Source organism: Galeopterus variegatus, unplaced genomic scaffold (genome assembly GCF_000696425.1).
Source record: "Galeopterus variegatus unplaced genomic scaffold, G_variegatus-3.0.2 Scaffold100, whole genome shotgun sequence".
In the NCBI taxonomy this organism is placed as follows: Eukaryota; Metazoa; Chordata; class Mammalia; order Dermoptera; family Cynocephalidae; genus Galeopterus; species Galeopterus variegatus.
The window spans coordinates 868,900-895,853 of NW_007726211.1; the positions used below are offsets into that span (position 1 = coordinate 868,900).

At 41.1% G+C, this 26,954-nt stretch overlaps 1 protein-coding gene across 1 annotated transcript in view; it reads right to left on the reverse strand.

Annotated features, from left to right (window-relative positions):
- The window catches only part of UBE3C (ubiquitin protein ligase E3C), a 112,054-nt gene that overhangs the window by 16,479 nt on the left and 68,621 nt on the right, over positions 1 to 26,954 (reverse strand). The window contains exons 18-20 of the mRNA XM_008583747.1: positions 14,537 to 14,749; positions 7,551 to 7,739; positions 7,384 to 7,450 (exon numbers count right to left, since the gene is read on the reverse strand). Coding sequence (XP_008581969.1) covers positions 7,384 to 7,450; positions 7,551 to 7,739; positions 14,537 to 14,749 — 469 coding nt within the window. The remainder of the gene's footprint in view (positions 1 to 7,383; positions 7,451 to 7,550; positions 7,740 to 14,536; positions 14,750 to 26,954) is intronic.

The following is a 26,954-nucleotide window of genomic DNA, read 5'->3' on the forward strand; positions in this document are numbered from 1 at the left end:
CCAGTGAGCGGCCGGTCTGTATGTGGGATCCGAACCCTCGGCGGGAGTGCCGCCACGCTTCCCAAGCGGCGCACTGAAGCAGTGCGCCACTGGGCCGGCCAAGGTGAATCATTTTACTTAGCATATTATTCTCAAGATTCATCCATGTGTTAACATTGATCAGAACTGCATTATTATTTATTTATTTTTTTAAAAGATGACCGGTAAGGGGATCTTAACCCTTGACTTGGTGTTGTCAGCACCACGCTCAGCTAGTGATCAAACCGGCCATCCCTATATATGGGATCTGAACCTGGGGCCTTGGTGTTATCAGCATCGCACTTTCCCGAGTGAGCCACGGGCTGTCTATTTTTAAGACAATACTATTCCATTGTATGTATATACTGTACCTGTTTATCCATTCACTGTCAATGGACCTTGGGCCGTTTCTACCTTTCAGCCATTATGAACAGTGCTCGGCTGTCTATTTTTAAGACAATACTATTCCATTGTATGTATATACTGTACCTGTCTATCCATTCACTGTCAATGGACCTTGGGCCGTTTCTACCTTTCAGCCATTATGAACAGTGCTGCTATGAACATCGGCATGCAAGTGTCTGAGTGCCTGCTTTTGATTCCTTCAGGCATATACAGGGCGCTTCAAAAAGCTCATGGAAAGGGCTGGCCCGTGGCTCACTTGGGGGAGTGTGGTGCTGACAACACCAAGCCAAAGGTTAAGATCCTGTTACCAGTCATCTTTTTTTTTAAAAAAAGCTCATGGAAAGATTCACGTTATCTTTTAATTCTACCTTTCCGAGAACTTTTTTTTTGGTGGTTGGCTGCTATGGGGATCTGAACACTTGACCTTGGTGTTATAATGCTGCACTGTAACCAAATGAGCTAACGGGCCAGCCCCAGAATTTCTTTTAATAAAAAAAAATTGTTATTTACTTAGAAGGTTTCAGAATGTCAACAGTACAGCTGCAATTCCCCCTCCCCTCTCCAATATAGATTGGTATTCAGTTAACAGACTATGATTATTTTATATTGGCTACACCACAGACAACTGAAAATGAAAAATCGACCATCCCCACATATAACTAATTTGTGCTGCGCACCAGTGAGAGCTTCCTTTAAATTTCCATGCCAATTAATTTATAGCCCCTGTAGTGTACCTGGCAAGGCTGCAGGCTACTGAAAATACCACCAGGACAGGGCTACCTAAAGACACATTTGGTAGTGCGTTAACTATACAAAAAGACACTGTACAGTTTAAAAACAAATCTTAAACACAACCTTACATTTCAATTGTTTTCTTTGAAAGAAGTAAGTTGTGTACAGAGGATTAAATGCTTTATAGACAAAGATCAAACAAACAGCTTATTCACCACCATCATCTTCCTCTTCCTCCCTGCCTTCCTTCTTTTTCTTGCTTTTTTTAGCCTCGACAACTCCCTTTTTTGCTGCATTGGGCTTTCCTTTAGCTTGGTGCTCAGCAATATCCTTTTCATATTTTTGCTTCAGCTTAGCAGCCTTCTTTTCATAAGGCTGCTTGTCCTCTGCAGCAGTGTTAGTGTTCCACATCTCTCCTAGTTTCTTTGCAACATTGCCAATGGACAGGCTGGGATGTTCTCCTTTGATTTTTGGGTGATAGCCAGGCCAAAACAAGAAAAAGGCTGAAGGAGGCCTCTGGGGTGCACTGGGATCCCTGAACTTTTTTGTTTCCCCTTTAGGAGGGACACAGGTTTTCATTTCTCTTTCATAATGGGCCCTGCCCACTTTGCCATGTCTTCAGACTGTCCTTTCTGTTTAGCAACACAGTCTTCGCCTCCCTGAGAACTTTGTAGAAAGCTCTGAGAAGCTGACTGCAGTACCAGGTGCTACTTCCTGTGCTCTTCCTGGCACGTATGTACAGAATGCCCATGAGGACATGTGCCTCTCGGCTTCTTAGAATCTCCTTCGCCCATGTTCAGTTATTTTTCTTTAGCGAGGCTAGGAACCACTCAGTGCCAGTCTGTTCTCACATGCCCCGCTGCTGTGTCCACGGAGCTCAAGGTACTGCAGTGGCTGTCCCATGAACTTTTGAAGTATCCTTGTACTTGGAGTAGAAATGCTGGATCATATGGTAATTTTATGTTTAGTTTTTAAAGAACCACCAAACCATTTTCCACAGTGGCTGCACCATTTTTACATTTCTATCAGCAATGAATGAGAGGTCCAATTTCTCCACATCCTTCCCAACACTTGTTATCTCAGCCATCCTAATGAGTGTGAAGTGGGATCTCACCCTGGTTTTGATTTGCATTTCAGTAATTACTAGTGATGCTGAGCATCTTTTTGGGCTTACTGGCACAAAAAATCCTTCTGTAGGGAAATGTCTATTCAAGTCCTTTCCTCACTTCTGCATCATGTTGTCTTTTTATTGTTAGTTTTAAGAGTTCTTTATATATTCTGGGTACTAGAACCTTATCAAATACATGATTTGCAAATATTTTTTCTCATTCTGTAGGTTGCCTTTGGCCATGGTTTCGATTTGGTTTTGTGATTGCCAAAACTCACGCTGAAATTTGCCAGTGTAGCAGTGCTGGGAGGTGGTGCCTTTAAGAAGTGATCAGGTCGTTAAAGGGATTAATGCCTTTCTTGTGGGAGGGAGTTCTTGCTCTCAAAGGGCTGGATGAGTTACCTAAGAGTGAGAGTGGGTTGCTATAAAGTGGGCTGCCTCTTGTGTTCAGTCTCGTGCTCCCAGTGCTTCTCTGCTGTGTCAAGACACAGAACGAGGCCATCACTGGAAGCCAACCAGACCTTGAGCCTCCCAGCCTCCAGAATCATAAGCTAAATAAACCTCTTTCCTTTATAAATCACCCAGTCTCAGCTATTCTGTTATAGCAACAGTAAACAGACTAAAACATCTTTTCGTTCTTAAGTGTCCTTTTTTTTTTTTTTTAAAAGATGACCGGTAAGGGGATCTTAACCCTTGACTTGGTGTTGTCAGCACCACGCTCACCCAGTGAGCGAACCGGCCATCCCTATATGGGATCCGAACCCATGGCCTTGGTATTATCAGCACCGCATTCTCCCGAGTGAGCCACCAGCCGGCCCTCAACAGTGTCCTGTGAAGCACATTTTTAAGTTTGATGAAGTCCAGTGTATCTATTTTTTCTTTTGTTGCTTACGCTTTTGCTGCCATACTTGACCATCCATTGCCAAATCCACGGTCAGGAAGACTTACCCGTTTTCTCCTACATGTTTTATGGTTTTACGTCTTACATTAAGGTTGATCATTCTGACTTATTTTTGTATATGGTGTGAGATGGGGTATGGCTTCATTATTTTGCAAAAATCCACTTGTACTACACTCAACTTTTAAATAACTGGAAATTTTTCTGAAGAGGCTTTACCATTTTACCTACCCACCATTCAAGAGGGTTCTGATTTCTCCACGTGTTGCGAACACTTGGGGCTGACTTTGCTGATGACAGCCATTCCAGTAGGTGGGCAGTGATAACTCATACATATTTAATCTGCATTTCCCTAATGATTGACTGTGTGAAACATCTCTTGATGTCCTTAGTGGCCATTTATATATCCTCCGCTCCTTTTTTTATTTTGGTGGCAGTCCGGTATGGGGACCTGAACCCTTGACCTTGGTGTGGTAACACCATGCTCTGACCAGCTGAGCTCACTGGTCAGCCTGTTTACCTTCTTAAGTGAAATGACTTTTTGCCCTCATTGCCTAATTGGGCTCTCTTATTACTGAGTTGTAAGCACTCTTTGTATATGGTGCACATAAGTCCCTTACCAGATATTTGACTTGAAAACATTTTCTCCCAATCCATGGTTTGTGCTTTCATTTGCTTAATGGTATCCTTTGAAGCACAAAAGCTTTTAATTCTGAGAAAGTCAAATTTATCAATTTCTTTTTTCTGGATCATGTTTTTTATGTCATAACTACAAACTCTCTGACTAATCCAAAGTCATTAAGATTTTCTCCTGTATGTTCTTTTAGAAGTTTTACAGTTTTAGCTCTTACCTACAAGGCTCTGATCCATTTCAAGTTAATTTTTACGTACGGTGTGAAGGGTTCATTCTCTCTCATGTGGACATTATTCCAGCACCACTGAATTGTCTTGGGACCTCTGCTGAAAACCAGATGACCACAAATATACAGATTTGTTTGTGAACTCAAAATTATGTTCCACTGATCAATATGCCTATTCTTATGCCAGTACCACGCTGTCCTAATTACTGTGGCCTTACAGTAAGTTTTAAGAGTGTAAGTCCTTCAACTTTGTTCTACAAAACTGTTTTAGTTATTCTATATCCTTTATGTTCCACAATACATTTTAAAATCAACTTTGTCAACTTCAATAAAAATCCTTGCTGGGATTCTGGCAAGGACTAAATTGACTCTGGTCAATTTAGAGAATACACCTTTTTTTTTTTGTCTTTTTTTCCGTGTCCGGCAACGGATCGCAACCCTCAGTGTCGCCCCCGTACCGGACCGGGACCGGCAACGGGATCGCAACCCTCGGTGTTGCCCCCACGCCTCGCTCAGCCAGTGAGCGGGAACCGGTCTGTATGTGGGATCCGAACCCTCGGCGGGAGCGCAGCCGCGCTTCCCAAGCGGCGCACTAGCGCAGTGCGCCACCGGGCCGGCCCGAGAATACTACCATTTTGACAATACTGAATCTCCCAATTCATGAAAGTGGATAATCTCTCCATTTATTTAGGTCCTCTTTAATTTCCTTCAGCAATGTTTTGCAGTTTTCAGTGTACAAGTCTTGTACTCACTTTGCTAAATTTATTTCTATTTTATCTTTTTGATACTATGATGAATAGGGTAGTTTAATTTCATTCTTGGATTGTATACAGAAATACAACTGATTTCTGTATATTAGTCTATACTGCCACCCTGATAAACCTATTAATTCTAGTATCTTTTTGTCATATCATCTGTGAAAAAAAGACAGTTTTACTTCTTTTCCATTTCTTATTCTACTTCTTATTGATTGATTGGGGTTTAGCTAGAAACCCCAGTACAAAGTTGAACGGAAATGGTGAAAGCCAACATGTGCCTTACGTGGACAGCATTCAGGACTCGCCATTCAGTGTGATGTTACTGTGAGTTTTTTGTAGATGTCCTTCATCAGGTTAAAGATGTTCCCTCTAATCCTAGTTTCTTGAGAGTTTTTATCCTGAATAGATATGAGATGCTTAGATGCTCAAAAGCTTCAAGTGCTTCCCCTCACACCAATCTATTGAGATGATCATGTTGAGTTTTGTCCTTTGTACCATCAATACAGTATATTACACTAATAGATTTTTAGATGTCAAATTAACCTTGCATTTTCTAGATAAATACCACTTGGTTTAAAATCATTTTTATGTAAAACAAAGAGGTATAAAAAATAAATAAATAAAATAAAATCATTTTTATATGCTGCTGGATTCATTTTGCTAGTATTTTGTTCAGGATTTTTGCATCTATGTTCATAAGGGAATATTAATCCATAATTTTCTTTTGTCATTTTTTTCTATCTTTGATAAAAAGCCACTACTAACCTTTGAGGAGAGAATTTGTTGATCATTCAGTCATAGCTGGCCGTCCTGCTCAGGATGTTTTTATGGTTTAAAAATTATTTTAGGGCTGGCTGGTTAGCTCAGTTGGTTAGAGTACATTATTATAACACCATGGTCAAGGGTTCAAATCCCCACACCAGCCAGCCACCAAAAAAGAAAAAAAAGTATTTTAAGAGAACTATATACTCATTTCAAAATATTTAGAAAAAAGAGAAAAGTACAATGAAGAAAAATCACTTGTAATTTCATTAACTATAAATAATCATTACCATTTTATAAAACTCAAATGGCATTAAAGTTTTCTTGGTTTTAAAAGTAAATTATATAAAATGCATAATATATAAAGAAGGGGAAACAACATTTTGAAAATGTAAAATAACTTATAATCTCATGGCCTCTTAACATTTTTGCTTATATCTTACTCAATTTTATTTTCATAGATGTGGAACCATATGACACATACTGCTTCATAACCTGCTTTATTTAAGACTGTATTTTAAATTTCCTGAGAGATAAAATACTTTAAAATGCACATAATAAAAATAGGAATTAATGGCTCCCAATTTCAAATCATTTTTATACATACATATTTAAAATTCTGTAGAGTTTTCTATGGATGAGAAAGGTTGAACAAATAAAATGTATCCCAATCTATGTTCAACGATTTATGCTGATTCTTTATCAATACTTTTTTTTTCCCCCTGTGATTTCACTCCCCAAAATGTTTATGTCCTTTAAAAAGTATTTTAGCTTCTGGGCTTCTAGCATATATATATATAAAGACTTTACACACAGAAACACACACAGTAGTTCTTTACAGTGAAAGGTTAGTTATGATATATCTAAGCTCTAACCAGAATATACCTTATAAATTATATATAACCATAAACCATATGAAAATACCAGAATAACAGAATATAAAGAAAACACTTCAACACAGCAGTAGTTGTTTTAGAATACTGGAATTAAGGGTGATTTTCTTCCTTTTTTTTTTTTTTTTTCACTCTTCCCAAGTACATATAATGAATTTTAAAAAAACAAAAAACCCTACAAATACCCAAAAGACACCAAGTCCTACTAAGAACAATCTCATTCTCACTGTAATTTTTTATTGCTCTGATGACTAATGTTGTTGAGCATCTTTCTGTGTGCTCACTGGCCATTTGTATAGCTTCTTTTTGGAAGTGGTTAAGACTTTTGCCCATTTTTGTATCTGGGCCTTCCCTCCCCTTTTTATTGCATTTAGAGAGTTTTTTATGCACTGTCGATATACATTCTTTGTCAAATATATGCATTCTGAATATTTCTGCCCCATCTGTGCCTTGCTTTTTCATTTTCTTGAAGAGCCAAAAGTTTTAAGTTTAATTAAATCAAAAAGTAAAATTTTCTATGAGGTCCAACTTTTCAGTTTTTTCTTTTATTATCAGTGAGTTTGTTGGGGGAAGGTAGGCTAGCACTGTTTTTAAAGGCAAAAGATAAGACGTAATCAAATGCCTTTAAGTAGAGACTTACAAAGACACATTGTCAAGAAAAAAACCACAGGATGCAGAAGTGTGTGAACATAAGAAAAATAAGAATTAAATTTGTGTATGTCTGTAAATACATAAAGACACTAGGAACAGTGGTAACTCATGGCAGGGAAGGGCAGGCAGAACAGGACAGATGGGGATAAGAACAGGAAGACTCACTGCACACCTTACTACACATTCTGGTTTTCGAATCACATAAATTACCTATACGAAAAAATTATATTAAAAATTATTTTGGAAATAGGGTTACCAGTAACATTTTCAGGAAAAACAACTAGTAGTGAAAACACACCTGAATAGTTTGTAAAAGATTTTAGGTCCTCTAGGCTGATGGGAACTTGTGCACCAGAAATTAATACCTGGAAAAAAAAAAGTTCAAAATAAAATTTGAGGTAGATTTTAAGAAAGGCTTTTCATTTCCTGAGACAACTGTGCCCCCGAGAGTGAGCAAGTATCTACCTGAATTTCCTGCTGATCAAACATTCGGAGCCACTCGAGGTTGACGACATTGGCCAGGCCCTGTCTGAAAGCCAGGCAGTGTGGGCGGATCTGCTTGTTCAGTCTATAGTCGGCCACCAGGTGGATATATGCGATTCGATTGGCACTGGTGACAGGGATATCTTTCCCACCAAATTTTAGTTCTACTACCTGTGAGTATAAAACATAAGGACCCCACAATTCTCAAAATATGACGACACATTAAAAATGTGAGAAACAAATGTTTCAAGGAAATATAACTTGTGTTGTGAACAAGAATCTAAATACGAAACAGCACAAACTAGTACGTGTACGTACACACACACACGCGCGTGCACACGCACACACACACACAGTACGTAAATTCAGAGGTGGACCTCCGAGGAGATTCTCTGAAGGTTGGCATCTTATTCTGTGTTTAAGATCATTAACCATCCTTGCTTTCACCAACGTACAGTACACTAAGGAGTTGTGTGGCAATGTAATCATGGCAATTCCATTTTAAAAAGTCAGAAATCGCAAAGGGCAAAGATATGAATGAAATTAACAACACAAGTTAGAAGAGAACAAAAGGATTCATTTTGGAGAAAACACAACTTAAGGAAATAAGGCTGTAGTAAACTGATGACTGTTATTTGTACATATAAAGCAGCATATAATTATCCTTGTATTTCCATGTTATTACTACTGTAAAGCACTTTAATTATGATTTAAAGGATAGGGTAATAATTAGAGATAACTGACCAGCCAATTTCTATGTATATAAACACAGTTAACAAGAACAATTTTTTATCAGTAAATAGTTACACTCACAGAATTTGTATGTCTAGTATAGAGGTCAGAAAATATTCCTGTAAGCATCTCTAGAGTATTAGAGAGAAAAGCGCCATGGTAGAAATGCTTAGACCTAAATTTTAGTTCCCTCTCCCTCACTGTCAAGTGTGGCCACAGGGGCTCAGTGAGCTCAGCTGATCAGATCATGATGTCATAACACCAATGGGGTCAAGGGTTTGGATCCCTGTACCAGCCAGCCAACAACAACAAAAAAAAGTGTGGTCAAAGAAAAAGTGTTTTGTTCCATGAACTACTTCTGTCATTAATGAAATGGTGCTGTTTTGTCTCTCTTGGAACTGTGATTATGTGAACTCATATATGCAAAGTTTATTGACAAAACACCATAGACAGTTATAAACATACAAGCACACCAGAGTATACTTATTTCCTTGTTTACTAGTACTTAAAAAAAGAACTGTACTCCTGGAGTTAGATGAGGGTAGTCTATGACATGGACAAGGAAAATATAAAATAGATGAACAAAGACATTTCAGGGCGATCTCTGCTGGTGAGCCCAAGAAACAGTAAACAACAGGCTTAATGTGCCTGCTAAGTAGACAGCAGACTTTTGGGGTAAAGATAGAGATACTTAGATTGTAGATTATGGAAAAACTATTAATAACCGCCCCTCCCACCCATGATTTTCTTTCCATAGCTTTTGGTTGTCTCGGTAGTTTTATATTCCTGTAATAACAAAGACAATGTGACTGCCTCTGGGCAATGGCATTTATACTCCAATTTTTTAACCACTTGACAGAAAGTCTATTTTAAAATCTGCGGAAGAGTTTTTCCTTAAATCTTCCTATATCTTATGGTAAAAAGACAGAGTAGAGTTTACTGGTTTTCACTTTATAAAAGTTATGTAGCTTTAAACTTGAGTGTTAAATTTGTCAGATTTCCTTCTTTCAGTTATCGCACATTTTAAACGACAATCCAATTAATCTTACTAATTCACTTTCTTAGTTTTCAAACCATCAAGTCTGAGAACAGGCTTTCGAATCCATTGTCTTCATTCTGATGGAAGATTGTGTTCATTACCTTAATTCCTTTGCTTGTACTCAGCTGACAGTCCATCTGTTAACCAAACCTCATGAGGCTGGCTGTTATATTTCAATATATAAAACACCACACCCTTCCTTTAAATGGATTAAAGGCAGGTAATAAATGATGAGGTACTTGTGTGATTTGGAAGACAAAGGACCGATGAATTTATTTAAAGGAACTTCCAAAGCCTACCAATTACCACACCTAATCAGGCAAAACTGACATTTCTAATACCTTAAAAATGGTCACACTACCTCTACCTTAAAATTCTCTCTCAGGTTAAACCTAAGCAACTATATATATTTAAGAATCATGTCAGCTGTGTACTAAAACTTCATGCTTGAGGGGCGCATGTAAAATCTGCTTTAAGTATAGAACCAGAGCAGTTCTCACAGCAAGAGCTGTCCTCTCTGCCACACCTGCAGGTCTACTTTTACAGCAGGTAGAATCCACAAGGCCCCACACGATACCACTTTACATGACCTACTTACATCAGCTCATTTAATCCTCTAGCAACTTGATCCTTCTGAGATGAGGAAGGGGTCCTGTGACTTGCCTAAGGCCACAGAGCAAAGGAGTGAACTGCGACATGAACCAAGGTCTCATAACTCAAGCTCTATCCTTCCCACCTAACAGAGGATTATTATATATTCCTTTCTAAATCCTTAGCGTTTTTCTCAAGGAAGATGTGTGTGTATATTAGTAGTCTCAAATTTCATGTTCATTATTAAACGGACTAACAGATAGCCATATTGATTATACTGAAGAAGACAAAATTGAGAGCAGCACCATTATTTAAAAGGGAAGATTAATTAACAATCTGCCAACATAATGAAGTATTTGCATATCACAGATCTTTAAATCATTATATTTATAAACTTAAACTTGTATAGAGGACCACCTATTTATATCTATTTCTACAGAAACCTGTAAGTTCTCCTTCTACATAAGGTGCTTTACCAGTGAATTTAACTTTCTTTTTTTTTTTTTTTCCTTTTTGTCTTTTTTCGTGCCCGGCAACGGATTGCAACCCTCAGTGTCGCCCCCGTACCGGACTGCGACCAGCAACGGGATCGCAACCCTCGGTGCTGCTCCTGCCCCTCGCTCAGCCAGTGAGCGGCTGGTCTGCATGTGGGATCCGAACCCTCGGCGGGAGCGCCACCGCGCTTCCCAAGCAGCGCACTACAGCAGTGCGCCACCGGGCCGGCCCTGAATTTAACTTTCTAATTAGACTCTTCAGTATAATTATTCTTATGCCTCATCATCTATAATTTCTTAACTTAGTGGGAGTATTTATGAATAATGGGAATGTCTTAACTTCACACCTTGCTTTCACCATATCCCAATACTATCAGTGGGGCTCGGATGGAGTTCCCACACACGCGGCAGCTCTCCATCACCATCTGTTTCAGAAGGAGAAACGGGAAATCCTCCCATTAGCAAAAGCCTTAGACAGGTCACTCAACACTTTTGTTGTACTTAAAAGCCAGGCCACTAGGTGGTGCAAGGCAACAGGAGCAAGCAACATCACTACACGTGTGCGGAACTCTTGCTTACAGCAGTAACAAACCTCACCTTCCAAAAGACATCTGAATTTTGCATCGTTGAAACTTCAGCTCTATGATATGGAAGAGGCTGAAACAAAAGCAACTAAATAAACTGCAGCCACATAAAACGTGTCTGTATCTCTCACTCTATTTTGACACTACTGGTGTCAGTTCTCAGGAATGCCTAAAGATGACCCAGCAGGAGGAAGCAGCAAGCCTGAGGTGTTATTTCCTTTACACCAACCAGGGATTTAATCTGAACCTATTTCTGAATTAGGTGGATTTAAGGCTAAGAAGCAGACTGATAATTCAAGTTCCTAAAAGACAGTCATTTAAAAATAATATCCAGAAAGTTTAGACACTGTAATGCATAAGTCTCTGTGTACACTTTTTTATTTTAGTTTTTGAAGACTGAGAAAGAAAGGGAGAGAGAAAGAAACAGAGGAAAGAAGGAGGGAGGGAGGGAGAAAAAGGAGGAGGGAAGAAATGAAGGAGAGAAGGAGGGAGGGAATAACAAGCATTGGGGAGGACGTGGAGAAATCCCAACATTTGTGCACAGCCAGTGGGAATGTAAAATGGTAGTCACTGTGGGAAACGGTTTGTTGGTTCCTCAAACAGTTTACATATGTTTACGCAGAACTGCCATGTGACCCAGCAATTCCACTTCCAAGTATACACTCAAAAGAAAATGAAGCAGGCTGTCAAAAAGATTTGTACATCAGTGTTCATGGCAGTATTCATGATAAACAAAAGGTGGAAGCAACCCAAGTGTCCATCAAGGGACAAATGGCTAAGCAAAATGTAGTCCATCCATACAATGGAATGTTAATCAGCCTCATAAAGGAAGGAAATTATGACACCTGCTACAACATGGATGAACCTTAAGGACATTACACACAGTGAAGTAAGCCAGGCACAAAAGGACAATACCGTGTTATTCCACTTATAGTAAAGTAGTCACATTCATAGAGACAGAAAGCAGGATGGTGGGTGCCCAGAGCTGGGGGAAAGACTGAGGAGCTTAGTATAAGAATGTCCTACCAATCAAAATCTACTGAGTTCAGTATACTAATCTATAGAATGTAATTTTAAAACATGAAGACTACAGTAGGAATCCTCTCATTAAACATCTTTCTAATTGCTTAGCCCCCAGACATGGTTTCTCAGTGAATTCTGGAGCCTCCTGACTCAGAACACACCCTGACAGTTTCCAGGTCCTGCCCTGACTCATGAATCAAAACCTCAGCTTCAAATATTTTGTTATTACTTATTTTCCTATCAGCTATGAAATGCACCTGTTTTAGGACATCTTACACTGACATACTGAAATAAATACCCAATATCAGCTATGAAACGAAACACGGGCTCTGTTTCTGAAACCATGGTTAGCCTTTCTAGAGTCCAGACTTCCCGGCAGGGTTTGACCCAACTCCTACCCACCTGCTCCCCTATATGCACTCTAACCATCAGCCACTGGGACATCAGCTGCTAGGTGAACTCCTCAACATCCACCAAGGATCTCTTCCAGGCAGCAGTTCTTTTGAACTGCTACTAAACTATGCATACCCTATACTGCACAGATCACACTGCTTACAAATCTATCTGCCTCTTACTAGAAAATGTATTATCTTATAATTAAAAAACAAACAAACAAAAAACCCTCCTATGCACAGCATAATGACTGGTACACAGAGTGTCATGCATGTCTTATGAATGAATGAAGAAATAAAGAACAGGCATGGTGGCAAGGAGGTCACATGATATAAAAATAAAATTGCATTAATCTAAACTTGCTCAATATGCAATAAACCTGGGGGTTTAAGTTAAGGAGTATCCTCTGGGTCAACGTATTTTCAATGGTGATTTGACTGAACACTAAAGTATACAATTATTTAATATGCAGTTATTTTTTAACATAGGTAAAGCTGGGCCGGCCCGTGGCTCACTCGGGAGAGTGTGGTGTTGATAACACCAAGGCCCCAGGTTCGGATCCCATATAGGGATGGCCGGTTCGCTCACTGGCTGAGCGTGGTGCTGACAGCACCAAGTCAAGGGTTAAGAGCCCCTTACCGGTCATCTTTAAAAAAAAAAAAAAAGCATAGGTAAAGCTGATATCTTTGAAAACCTGGATTAGACACCAAATAACAATATAAATTTAGAGAAACAACTGCAAAGTTTAAGGACAATAATATTTTTATAGTAAAAATCCAGCTATTAGATTCAGAAAAGATTATCACTCTACATAAGCATAGCAGAAAAGATGTCTCTTTCCCATACATGAAATATTATTAGCCTGAAAACCAAATAGCATAAGGTTAGAAAAGCACAGGTTTTAGATTAAAAAATCTAAAAAAATGCGAGATTTGGACAATATGACTTCAAAGTTCTAGGTGGTAACCCTTCCATTTAATCCTTAAAAAATTTGAGAGTGGCTGTATTACATTTTTAAAAGTTTTGCAAATTATGGAACATTTGGACATATGTTAAAGTAGACAGAACAGTATGATAAACCCCCAAGTCCCCACCACCAGCTCCAGCAAGTGTTATCTCATGTCCAGCAGCATTCTAGGTCACGCACATCTCCATCTACTGCCCCTGTTCTCATAATATCTGCAGCAAAGCCCAGATGTTATCAATTCATCTATAAATACTGTACATGAATGTTTACAGCAGTATTATTCATAACAGCCCAGAAGTGGAAACAACCCAAATGTATGCCAACTGATGAAGAAAATGCAGTGTACCGATGCAGTGGCATAGCATTCAGCCAGAGAAAGGAAAGAAGTCCTGACACACGCAAGAAGTGAAGGGAGCCAGACACATAAGACCACATAAAAGAACTGTTGCAACGAAATATTCAGAACAGGCAAATGCAGAGACTGAAAGCAGATTCATGGCTGCCTAGTCTGGGGGTGGGGAGTGACCTGCTAAAGGGCATACAGGTTCTTCCTGGGGTAGTGAAAATGTTCTAAAACTGGTTGTGATGATTGCACAACTCTACAAACTGTACTAAGAACTACTGAACTGTATACTCTCAAAGGGTGGATTTTATAGTATGTGAATTCCACTTATTAATATAGGCCTTTCTTAAAAAACAAAAACAACAACAAAAAAGAGCAACCAGATGTATTATGAAGGTCAGAAAACATCCCAGGTACCAGTGGTGGAGCAGCCAGAGGTGGCTTTGAATGGGTGAGGAATGAGGACTAGTTAGCTAACCCCACAGGTTCTTGTCAGGAAGTTGCCAACTGGCTACTCTCCAGCACCAAGAATGAGACAAGAAACAAGGCTTAATTACGGCCATGAGAACATTCACAGGTTCTCACTGAGAAAGAGCTGAGAACTGTGCTCAGAAACTGATTACTAACTCTCAGGCTCAGTAATTCTTCTAACTAAAATGTATAAGAACCCAAACAATGTAAAACATACTTTCACACAAAAGGAAATACTACCACCTGTTATAGATCTACGGAAATTCACCTTCTTCACTGACGTGAATAAAACTGGGAACCACATGAACTGGTGCCAGGACGTTCTCCTTACCTGTGCCTCTCCCAGGTCATTGTTCACCACGGTGAAGTTCAACCCAAGTTCCTCCACATCATCTTCATAGCTCTTGAGAAACAGCAAATTCCTATACACTTCAGGATCTAGGGAGGCTAGGTGATGCATGTCCACATCTGCACTCGTCCCAAGCAACTTAGAAAGGAAGAAGCCAGCGAAGGGCAGCTCCACCAGCATGTTTTCGTAGAGAGCCTTCAAACGAGAACAGGGAACAATGGTGGTCACTGAACAGAGCCTAAGAGAGTAGAGACTTTTCTCTACAATGCACTGTGAGAATGGTGGAAGCTAACGTTCAGGGAGCACTCACCATGTGCCAGGCCACAGAGTAAAGCATTCAGCATGTCAACAACTCTACGACAGATAATTTAGGGCTGAAATTGTAGAGTGTTAGTATCAAATAGGACTTTTTTTTTTTTTTTTGTCTTTTGTCTTTTTCCGTGTCCGGCAATGGATCGCAACCCTCAGTGTTGCCCCCGTACCGGACCGGGGACCGGCAACGGGATTGCAACCCTCGGTGTTGTCTTTTGTCTTTTTCCGTGTCCGGCAATGGATCGCAACCCTCAGTGTTGCCCCCGTACCGGACCGGGGACCGGCAACGGGATCGCAACCCTCGGTGTCGCTCCCGCGCCTCGCTCAGCCAGTGAGCGGGAACCGGTCTGTATGTGGGATCCGAACCCTCGGGCGGGAGCGCCGCCGCGCTTCCCAAGCGGCGCACTATCCAGTGCGCCACCGGGCCGGCCCCCAAATAGGACTTTTAAGAGCCAAATCCTCCATGTGAAACAGAGGCTGGCAAATGTTTTCTGTAAAGAGCCAAGTAGTAAACATTTTAGGTTTTTCAGGTGCATTAGTTCCCTGAGGCTGCTGTAACAAATTATCACAAACTGGGAAACTTAAAACACCACAAGTTATTGTCTCACAGTCCACTGGCCAGGTGCTGGCAGGGCCATTCTCTCTCCCAAGGCTCTGGGGAGGGTCCCTCCATGTCTCTTCCACCTCCTGGTGAGCCTCTGTGTTCCTTGGCTTGTAGCTGTATCCCTCCAGTTTCTGCCTCTCCACATGACTGTCTTCCTTGTGTGTGTGTGTGTGTTCTGCATCTGAATCTCTTCTCCTTTCTCTTATAAAGACACTGGTCATTGGATTTTGATACCCACTCTAATCCAGTGTGACCTCATCTTGATTTGATTACATCTGCAAAGACCCTATTTCCAAATGAGGCCATGTTCACAGGTATGGGGTGTTAGGACTTAAACATAGCATTTGGGGGGTCACAGTTCAATCACCAAGCAGGCCAGACCATCTGTCACAATTACTCCACTCTGCCTTTGTAGCACAAAAGTGGCCACAGAAAAAGTGTAAACAAGTGAGGGTGGCTGTGCTCTAAATCTGGAGTTCATGTAACTTTCACATGTCCACAAATGTTACTGATGCTTTTCCTGTAAGTTACTGTCTACCTTTATAACTAAGGACTTAAATGCATATTTTTTTTTGCATTTATTTATTTATTTACTTATTTGTCTTTTTTGTGACTGGTAAGGGGATCGCAACCCTTGGCTTGGTGTCGCCTGCACTGCGCTCAGCCAGTGAGCACACCGGCCATCCCTATATAGGATCCGAACCCGAGGCGGGAGCGCCACTGCGCTCCCAAGTGCCGCACTCTCCTGAGTGCGCCACGGGTCCGGCCCTTTTGCATTTATTTATATCAAAGTATAATTAACATACAGTAAAATGTACACATCTTCCATGTGCAGCTTGATGAATTTTTACATTTGATGATACTTCTGTAACAACCACACACACCACTCCCACACTGAAAGCTCCTGCATGCCCTTCAGTCAATATCCTCTCCCCACGTTAACCCCCATTCTGCCATCACTATAGATAAGCTTTGCCAGGACTAGAACGTCATGAATGGGATTACACGGTATGAATTCTTTTATACGTCTTCTCTCAACATCATGTTTTTGAGATTCATCTATGTTATTACTGTTTGTTCTTTTATTCAATGCTGTGTAATATCTTTACCTATTCATCTAATGACGGACATCTGAGTTGCTTCCAGGCTTTGGCTATGATGAATGAAGCTGCTACGAACAGCTGATTCTCTCCACTTAAGTGCAGATCTGCTAAGTGGAAGTGCTGGGGTACAAGGCATGCTGAACTGTATTAGACACTGTGCAAGCTGTTTTCATTACCACTAACAATGTAGGAGGGTTCCCACCCTGTCTACAGCCTCACCACTCATTAGTACCATCAGCCTATTTAATTTAGTCATCTGGTTGGTGCAATGGGCATCTCATTGTGGTTTTAACTGCATTTCCCTGACAAGTAGAGGTACTGGATTAAATCAAGTGTTGGTGAGTACTACTATATTAATCTCCAGAGATTCCACAGCAAAAGAAGGTGGGAAGTAAAGTTATGTAAGGTTTCCAACATAACATCAGGGTTTCACGTGGCATGATGAATATCCCAATGGTCTAAGGTTTTAAAATGCAACAAGGAGTCAGAAATCGGTTGTGAAATTTCAAAAACATTCTCGGTATTTTATTCCATCAGACAGCTGACTTGGAAGCCACGACAAATCTTTCTTGTCAGAAGTTTTCTAATAACGATCACAGTTACCATTTCTTGAATGTGTGCTATGTGCCAGGCACCATGCTAAACACACGGTAAGTACTGGTTGTCTCATTTCCATTTGTTCTATCTGGGCAACTTCTTAACGTAAGGTAAAAGAATGATTCCTATTGAAGACAACAGGAAATCTGGATATCCTCTGCAAATGCCATTTCTGTTAGAATATGTCTAATCTGCAGAGATTTCTCTCTCCTCTGTCTTCCCAGGTCAAAGAAGTGGTGGGAGTACTCCCACTTGGTAAGTGGAAAACTTGAGGCCTAGTTCTATATTAAGATGTCCTCCTCAGCAGAGGTGGCCAAGAATCAATCTTATGTTTGGAGGTGTAGCACTGGGACCCTAGCCCGAGACAGAGAGACACCAGGAAGGACGGACAGACAGAGGGAGAACAAACGGGGTACTAGCCCTACCTGACAAATGACTACAATGAGCTGTGCTGTAAGACACATGCTGTGATACACCTGGATCCTCTTTATCCTGCTGTTTTAAGATTCAAGTGCTATTGTACAATGCATGGAATACGAAAATAAAAACAAAACTTTATCTGCAGGGCAATAACATTCATCCACGAAACTATCAGCTCAGAGGTCACTGTTCCAGCCAAGTGGCCATTGCCGGACCACATTATACTACATGTAAGCCCTGAGGGTTTAATAAGACAGATTTGTGAGAATTACTAACAGGAGAGTAAAAAGTTTCCAGAGAGCCAGGACTGTGCATAATCTTCCAACAAACAAGAAATATTTTCTCTGCACGCCAGTGCTCAGCTAGAGAGTGAATCCTTTGCTTAGTTTTAGCTTCCAGTACAGTTACAGTATTTAATCATCTATTTCATACGTATAGTCTATAAAATCTCTACTCCTTACCCAAACCCTAAAACTCACACACTCAAAGCTTGCTCAGATACCCCCTGAGATCTGCAATTTAAAGGCCTGCCCACTAATATGACTGGAAGAGACTAGAAAATAGCTGTTAACTATTCTCAAAAGTCAGCATCCAGGGCCGGCCTGGTGGCGCACTGGAGAAGTGCACCGCTTGGGAGCGCTGCGGCTCTCCTGCCGAGGGTTCGGATCCCATGTGGAGACCGGATCCCATGTGGAGACCGGTTCCCGCTCACTGGCTGAGCGCGGTGCAGGCACAACACCGAGGGTTGCGATCCCATTACTGGTCAGTAAAAAAGACAAAAAGGAAAAAAAAAAAAGTCAGCATCTGGCGCCCCACAGGCTTCCTGGTCGAGAACATGACTGACATGTACTGTGAAGAATGCTCTATCCAAGGCTTCCCTGTGTGGGGACCTCAGACAGCACGACACCCTCCAGGAAGACCACGGCTGCTTTTGGCCAGGTAAACTGAGGTGTTACAACACTCTGATTTTACTACTAATTTCAAAACCAATGATTACCCAATTAATTTTCTTGTCATCACTGATCACACACAGAGTCTCTTCAAGAAATGGTTAGTATCGTCAGCCTGGGGCACTCAGATACCATGACTTCTACATGAACGACGAGTTCAAAGCCAAGGAGAACACTCTGCGTAACACTACATGATCGATTCCAGGTGCTGAAGAAAAGTCCTCATTTGTATAGCAGACTTTAAAAGTAAACAGAAAGTGTAAATCACTTGATGTTCAATATATAAGGTCATTGTTTGCCACTTCTGCATTAGTAACAATAGACCAGTGAAATTCGTTAAATATATCAGAGCTACCTGAATTTTAAACAGAAATCCCACTGTGACTCATAAAATGTAAATGCATAGATATAATTTTTTACATAAGGCAGGTTTAAATGTCTAAAGCATTTAATATACAAGCACTAATAAGTGATGGCACTAAAAAGTACGACTGCATCAGCTAAATGGATTGTAAGTTAAATTTCCATAATGCATGCAACCAAGATACAGATGTAAGCATAAATCAAGGTATTTTCTAAACACAGGTTAATTATACAACTTCAAAACTGCCTATTTTTTATGCAAAAGAGTCCACTTAGCATTTTTCACACTGGCCTTCGTTCTCGGCCAGCTGTACTACACATTTTCCTAGAAGCGTATCAATAACTACTTGTCACAAGAAAATAGCAATAGGTATATGGTAAAAACCTGAAACGTATTTTTCAAGTGTCTGTCTTTTATGAGTGTTTATAGCTAGAAATTGTGCCAAAATGATTTGAAATAAAAAGGATTAATTACTGTAGAAGCCTTTTAATATAAGTGAGTGCAGTCGCAATGCAATTAATGCAAATTGAGGCTCTATCGGGAGAATAAATGTGAACCACGTCACAGGCCACTTCTGTTTGCTGCCAAATAACTTCAGTAATTTACTACATTAAGAATCAATAAAAAAAAATAATGCTTTTCAAATGCATCTCTATCAATCTTCAGGTAGTTCTAAAGTGAACATTTATAACTTAATCTAAAAACTATATAAGGGGTGATGTCTTGCTTTAAAGTCATTCTAATTGAGCAAGCAGATAATTTTAATTATTTCAAATCATGTTAACCACACAGTTTAAAAAATAATAAAGAAACATAAAATAAAGATGTATACTAATAGTAACATGCTATTTAATTTCATAATTGTGCCTCAGAATGAATAACTGGGAAATGAAAAACAAGGTCTCTTGACTGAGACCACTAGTGACTTTTACAGCTCTAAGCTCCTGTAGGGCAAGAAACATACCTAATGTTTTATGCATGAGTCCAAGTACAACATGTGATGCCCATTCATTTAACAAATATTCATTAAGTGTCAACTACATGCCAGGGACCACTTTACACACTGGAATTCTGAATCCGTGAACTTGTTTGCAAAAAAAAAAAAAAAAATCAATCTTTTTAAAGAGTTTTCAGGTTATGTAAGATTACATACATGTCAGATTCACTTCAAATCTTTCATCTTCACAACCCTATTCTAGAAATACCCTGCCAGTTCCTGGAACATTTTTGACTACACAGGCTACCCCAACACTCAGTTAAAAATGTGCACTGTCACAGTAGTGTCCGTGTATTTTTCCGTGCATGACTGTCACCTGGGAGGACGCAGGCTCCCGAATGCTGCACACACACCCCACTTGGTGTACTGCACTATTTCTTAAATGTTGGCTGAGTTGAACTGAACTGCTCATTTATGATTCAGCAAGCACAAATGGGCAGAGCCTAGTAGTTCTGCTATTCAAAGAAATGGAGTAATTCAGTCACTGGAAATCCTGAAATATCACACCAGGATGTTGGCTCTGCCTTTCCCAGGACTCAATGTTCCCAGTGATCAAAGCTACTGGCACCTCACTTATGCTCCCCAAGTTTTCTTCTTTTGAGACCATGGCACTCCAGAAAGGCAAGGAAAACTTGGGCGCAATAGCCTATCCTCTCTTCTCTTTAAATTCTTCTTTTACTTCGGAAAATCCATTGGGAATGTTGGGTGGGTGGAAGATGCAAAGCTCAATTCTCACTTCCAGTTTTCCTGGTTGGATGGCCAGGAATCCATCCATAATATGAAAACAATAATTTAGACCAGTTTGGAGGTGATCCTTCACTCTTCTCTCTGCTTCTAGTTCCACAACGCCCAGATTCAGGCCCCTAAAAAGAGAAACTTCCCAGAGCACTCACCAATATATTTCTAGAAGATAAAAAATTTACATCTTCATGACCAAAGTAACAAACCCACATTCCCATTTCCACCCACAAGAAGCAAATATCAGCATTTTCGAACAGTTGTTACATCCCTGCTTCTGAAAGACATTACGAATTTAAAAGAATACTGAAGTCCAGTCTTAGCATACCCCACATAACCAAGAACTATTTTCTGATTAGAAGAAAATATTTTTTAGGCTTAAAAATTCTTTTCCTTACAGGAAAATGTCAGACTTTAGAAATCTGCCAAACTACCTCCTATGAAATTTGAGGATACTGATGCCCTCAGTGATAAAAGATTTAGTTATCACTAGGTGCTGAGTATGTCTCCCTAACAAGATTTTATGATATGATCACTACTGCTCCTCCCAGCTTTAAAATTATCACATCTGTGGACTCCAATTTATACCGCCTGCTCCTTTCTTTAACTCCTCTGACACTGGATTGATTGTGGCGACCACATTACAATGTTATTTTCTGGTAACAGCTTTATTGAGATATCATCCACATACCTCGCAATTCACCAACTTAATGTGAACAATACAATGGTTCTCATTCACAGAATACTTCCACTATCACCACAACCAATTTTTTTTTTTTCCTTTTTGTCTTTTTTCGTGTCCGGCAACGGATCGCAACCCTCAGTGTCACGCCCGTACCGGACCGGGACCAGCAACGGGATCGCACCCCTCGGTGTCGCGCCCGCACCTCACTCAGCCAGTGAGCGGGAACCGGTCTGCATGTGGGATCCGAACCCTCGGCGGAAGCGCCGCCGCGCTCCCAAGCAGCACACTGTAGCAGTGCGCCACCAGGCCGGCCCTCCACAACCAATTTTTGAAGATTTTTATCACCCTCAAAAGAAACTCCATATCCTTTAGCTAACAGGCATCAACCATTCCAGTGCTAGACAATTGCTAATCTACTTTGTGTGTCTACAGATTTCCCTGTTATGGACATTTCATATGAATGGAATCATGTAATGTGTGTTCTTTTGTGTCTGGCTTCTCTCATTTGGCACGATGTTTTCAGGGTTCGCCCATGTGTGACATGTGCCAGCGTCTCACCCTGTGTATGACTGGGTCATACTCCCTCCATGGGCTGACCAGTTTGTTCACGCATTTGTCAGTTGATGGCCTGAGCCATTTCTCTCTTTTGGCTATTATGAATGCAGCTTCTGTGAACATTTGTGCACAAGTTTTTGTGGGTCAAAAGGTAACTAACTTTTTGAGGAACTGCCAGACTGTTTTCCAAAGAGGCTGCACCATTTTACATCCCACAGCAACACGTGGAGTTCCTGTTACTCCACGTCCTCGCTAACACTTGTTATCATCTGTCTTTTGGATTACAGCCATCCTCGTGGGTATGAAGTCTAACCTTATGGTTTTGATTTGCACTTCCTGATGACTAATGACACTAACCATCTTTTCATTTGTTTATCTTCTTTGGAGGAATGTCTATTCAGATACTTTGCCCATTTTTAATTAGGTTGTCTTTTTATTTTGGAGTCCTTTATGTATTCTAAATAAAAGTTCCTTATCACATATATTATTTACAGACATTCTCTCTTTTCTGGTGTGTTGTCTTTTCTATTTCTTGATGGTGTCCAGTGAAGCAAATGTTTTCAATTTTGACTGAATCCAGTGTATGCCTTTCTTTTGAGGCTTGTGCTTCTCGTTTCACATCTAAGACATGGGTTGTTTCTGGCCACACTGCAACACCGAGCACTTTCTTCACTTAGCTCCTTTTCAGCATGGGCTCTACGGCACCCTTTCACATGCCTCTGCAGCTCACTCTGCCAGTGGCTGTTGTCTCCTTAACAGTCTTGTACCACTGGAAACAGAAGTGAGGTGGGACCCCTTTGTTCCTTGTTGCCACCTCCAGACCATGCTCCCACCCCACCAAGACTTCCAGTTCTCAGAACACTGTGAATCTCATGTACTGGGCAAGAGCCCCTGTCACACCTCCTTGGTGCAGTCACTGCCTCCTTAATTCAGAACTTAAGCTCCCAACAGTCATCACAGTCCAACACAGTCTTGCTATGATGTTTGGTGACTTCGATGACTCACAGGTGATCACATTCTAACCTTAGCCCCCTATTCTTTTAGTCTCACTGTGGGACTGTCACTACCAGCACATGAGCCCCTCCTCATTTTAACTGTGCCTGCCCACACTGACTACCTCCCTGTCTTCTTCCCAGCACCTTCTAGCCCCCTATTCTTTTAGTCTCACTGTGGGACTGTCACTACCAGCACATGAGCCTCTCCTCATTTTAACTGTGCCTGCCCACACTGACTACCTCCCTGTCTTCTTCCCAGCACCTTCCACAGTGCCCCAACTCCTATGGGTTTAACTTCCCTCCCCCTCAAGTCTCCATTCATGGATGGATTAAACGGCCTAGGTTTACAGGTTGGCTCTTGTAATCACTTCCTTACATTCTCAGTTCACTTGCACCTAATCCACCCTTTATTTCACTCACTTGGCTAAAAACCACCCCTGGTTAAATCTAACTCTACATGCTAGTCAGACCCACACAGCTGATTACAGTTGGAGAAAAACAACTAACCAAGCTGTTGGTTTCACTTCACTTTATGATACTAACCTTACGTGAGCCCTAGGCTAACTGGCAATCCTGTATTCTATTTCCCTAGTCCAGTAATTCTTAAGTTTCAACAAGCATCAGAATCACCTGGAGGGCTTGTTACAACCTGGCTTGCTGGGGCCCACTTCCAGAGTTTCAGACTCAGTAGGTCAAGGTGGAGTCCAAGAATTTGCATTTCTAACAAGTCCCCAGGGAATGCTTAGATGGCTGGTCTGGGCACTACCCTCTGAGAACTTCACCCTTCCTCACTCTTCTCACCCTCAGCTGCATCACCCAGAGAGCAGAGACAACCAGGGCGATCTCTCATGTGCCCACAGGTTTTCCTTCCCCTTGTTTCCGGACCCCATGCCCGCCCTTGCCCTGCAGGATGATGGTCCCTCTCACCCACAGCAGCTTCGCCAGCATACACACACACTGGTATTTCTCCCATCTTCAAAAGAAAAACAAAGCTCTACTAGCTCCACATCTCTTAAGCAACTGCTCAAATTTTCTTTACAGTGACACTCCTAGTAAGAGTGGAATGTAACTGCCCCCAGCTCTCTTCGAGCCTTCCTCTCTGTACCTATCCTGAGTCTACCATGGCAGAAGGCCCCAATCACAAACAGCTCTATCCACTTTTACAAAGTGAACACATGCATGTAAAAGCACTCAGTCCACAACTCAATTACCAGCACCCCAGAAGCCCTTTTGTGCACACTTCCAGCTATTACCTTCGAAAAACATCAACTAGCTTTGCCTGTTTTTGAACTTACACAAATGGAGCCCTACAGAGTGTACTCTTACATTTCCATACTCGCTTGTATCTCGTTTCTTTTTCTCCACATTAGGTCTGTGCTGTTCACCCATGTCACTGTGAATAGTTCATGTGAATACCCCACGACTTACTATTCATTATCCTTTTGAAGGGCATTATTTCAGGTCCACATGGTGTTACTATAAAACATTCTCTTACACATATTTTGGTGAATACACAAGCATGCACACTCTTCTGTTGGAACACACCTACAGATGCTGGGCACAGGGTGTGGCTGCCCTCAGCTTTAACACGACACTTCAGGAAGATGCTGCTGCCCTTCTTTTCAACCCAGAGAGGATTTGCTCCACCGCTCCACGAATGCTACTTGTCCACACTGCTAAATGACACGGCCACTTCTCAGTTCTGATCTCATCTGACCTATTAGTAGCATCAGGCAACAGTCATCATCCTCTTGACCCCGAGACACTGTCTTTACTTGGCTTCCGAGATACTGCACTTTCCAGGTTTTCTCCCTACCTTTCTAGCCACTTGTGCTGAACGTCCATTGCTAAATTCTCCTTCACTCTCTGCACTCTAAATCTTAGAATGCCCTGGGACTTAGCTCTCCAGCTCTTCCCCTTCCTCTTGCTACTCCTATTGCCTGAGCTTACCTAATCAAGTCTCATGACTTTAAATACAATTTGAATACTGACGGCTCATCCCAGATCTCGCCCCTTGTAGGGAAATATAGGAAATGGTCAGGGCCCCACAGATGTTCAGAATCTTGCCGAGCATTTGATGTAAATATGCACATGTACCCAAGTGTTCCTTGGTTCTCTGACTCCACCCACGTGTTCCTGGGTTATTGGATTTAAGTATAAAGGATGAATAGTTCTGATCCACGATGCCCCCTGACCCAGGGAGGGCCACGGGGAGGCCACTACTGCTGCTGGAGGCTGTTGCTGCCACGGCACCCGGGAAGCCAACGCTGCTGCTGCTGAGGAAGCTGAGGACTGAGCTTGCGTTGTCTACCAATGGCTCCCAGGATCTTTCCCAATTACCTCACTTATGGACCTATGTGTGAGGGGTCTGGTGACCCAGTCTGTATATGAGGGGTCTGTGACCCAGTCTGTACAATGGGTTTGAAGGGTCTGTAGGCCATAGCCCTAGCCATACAACTGGCATAGTCACCTAGCCAGACACCTCTGAACTCCACGTCCACATATTCAACTGCCTCCCTAAAGTCTCCATGTGAAAACCTCATGAGCATCTCAACCTTAAGGAAAACCAAACATCTAATCATTCCTCCCCAAATCTGCTCCAGCTTAGCCAATGACAACTCCATCCTTCCAGTTCTCAGAACACAATATGTGCAGTTCCCTAACCTTCTCTTTCTCTCTCTCACATCCCAACATCTGATTCATTAGCAAATCCCCTTGAACATGACTACTTCTCACCCCCAGTACCACTCAGGATTCAACCCAAATGACTGTAATGCCTCCAGCTGGCCTCCCTGCTTGAGTGCCTGCTCCAGTCTAAGCTACTTCTAATACCAAAGCCAGGGAAATCCATTAAAACATCATTCTGATCATGTCCTTCCTCTGCTTAAATCCCTCTGTTGGTAAAAATCAAGAGTAGTCCTGGTCTGTCTTGCTCCAGAGCATGAGTCGACTACCTATTGCTGCCTCCCAAAGATCACCTGAGTTTAGAAACAGCAAGATTAACACTACAGACCTGCACTCGTTTGTTTTTCATAGTTACATTTACTAAATCTAAATGAATATTTAAACATTTAAAGGATTTAAATGGGCTCTATTTTATTTTTAGATATTTATTGTCCTTATTGCACAAATAAAGGCCAGGCTAAGATGAACGGTAGCCTTTAAGCAGGACCAGCAAGAGTGTATATTTCTAATTTTCATGGTGACAATTTAACACGGCTTAGAAAAAGGCAAATGGACTTGTATAACACTGATTAATCTCTTTACAGATTTCAGATGTTTAACTACTGTTCGGGAGTGCTTAAAGAACGAGTGGGAAGGAATAACTTAATACTAAGCAAGATCTATTTTATCCAGGGACAGAAAAAATTTTTGAATATCTTGGGGTGGCTAAAAGCACAATGAGAAAACTATTTAGGTACTGGAATCAACGGAATTCATGAATACATCTGTAATTTTTTACTGTACAATGTAAACCATTTTTATTTCATGGTTAATTCTGAAGAAATATAAAGCAATCATTTCTAAATTATCATCTTTGATTTTCTGCTTCCAAAAAGAGTGGAAAGTCAACAAGAGCAAGTTGTGAGAACTGGAGAGAACTTGCTTATAAAATTCTGCTTACAACAAAGTGGAAAAAAGTCTTTGCACTGGTCAAAAGTCTTGTGCTAGGCACAGCACAATCTGCTATTTGCTGAATGTTACGTTTACAAAATCTAAGGGAAAAGATACACTAGCTTCAGAGATGAGTGCACCCAGTCTGAAGATAGCCAGGGGAGCTAGCTAGCTCAACTACACTGCCCCATATGAGTTTAAGGTTCAAAATAAGATATTACAAAAGAGAAGCTTTTAAGGACTAAGGTAACCTTAATTACTAGTATTTACCTCAATCTATAGTTTTATCTTTTTTTTTTTTAAAAAGATGACCGGTAAGGGGATCTCAACCCTTGGCTTGGTGTTGTCAGCACCACGCTCAGCCAGTGAGCAAACCGGCCATCCCTATATAGGATCCAAACCTGGGGCCTTGGTGTTATCAGCACCACACTCTCCCGAGTGAGCCACGGGCCGGCCTAACAAAGT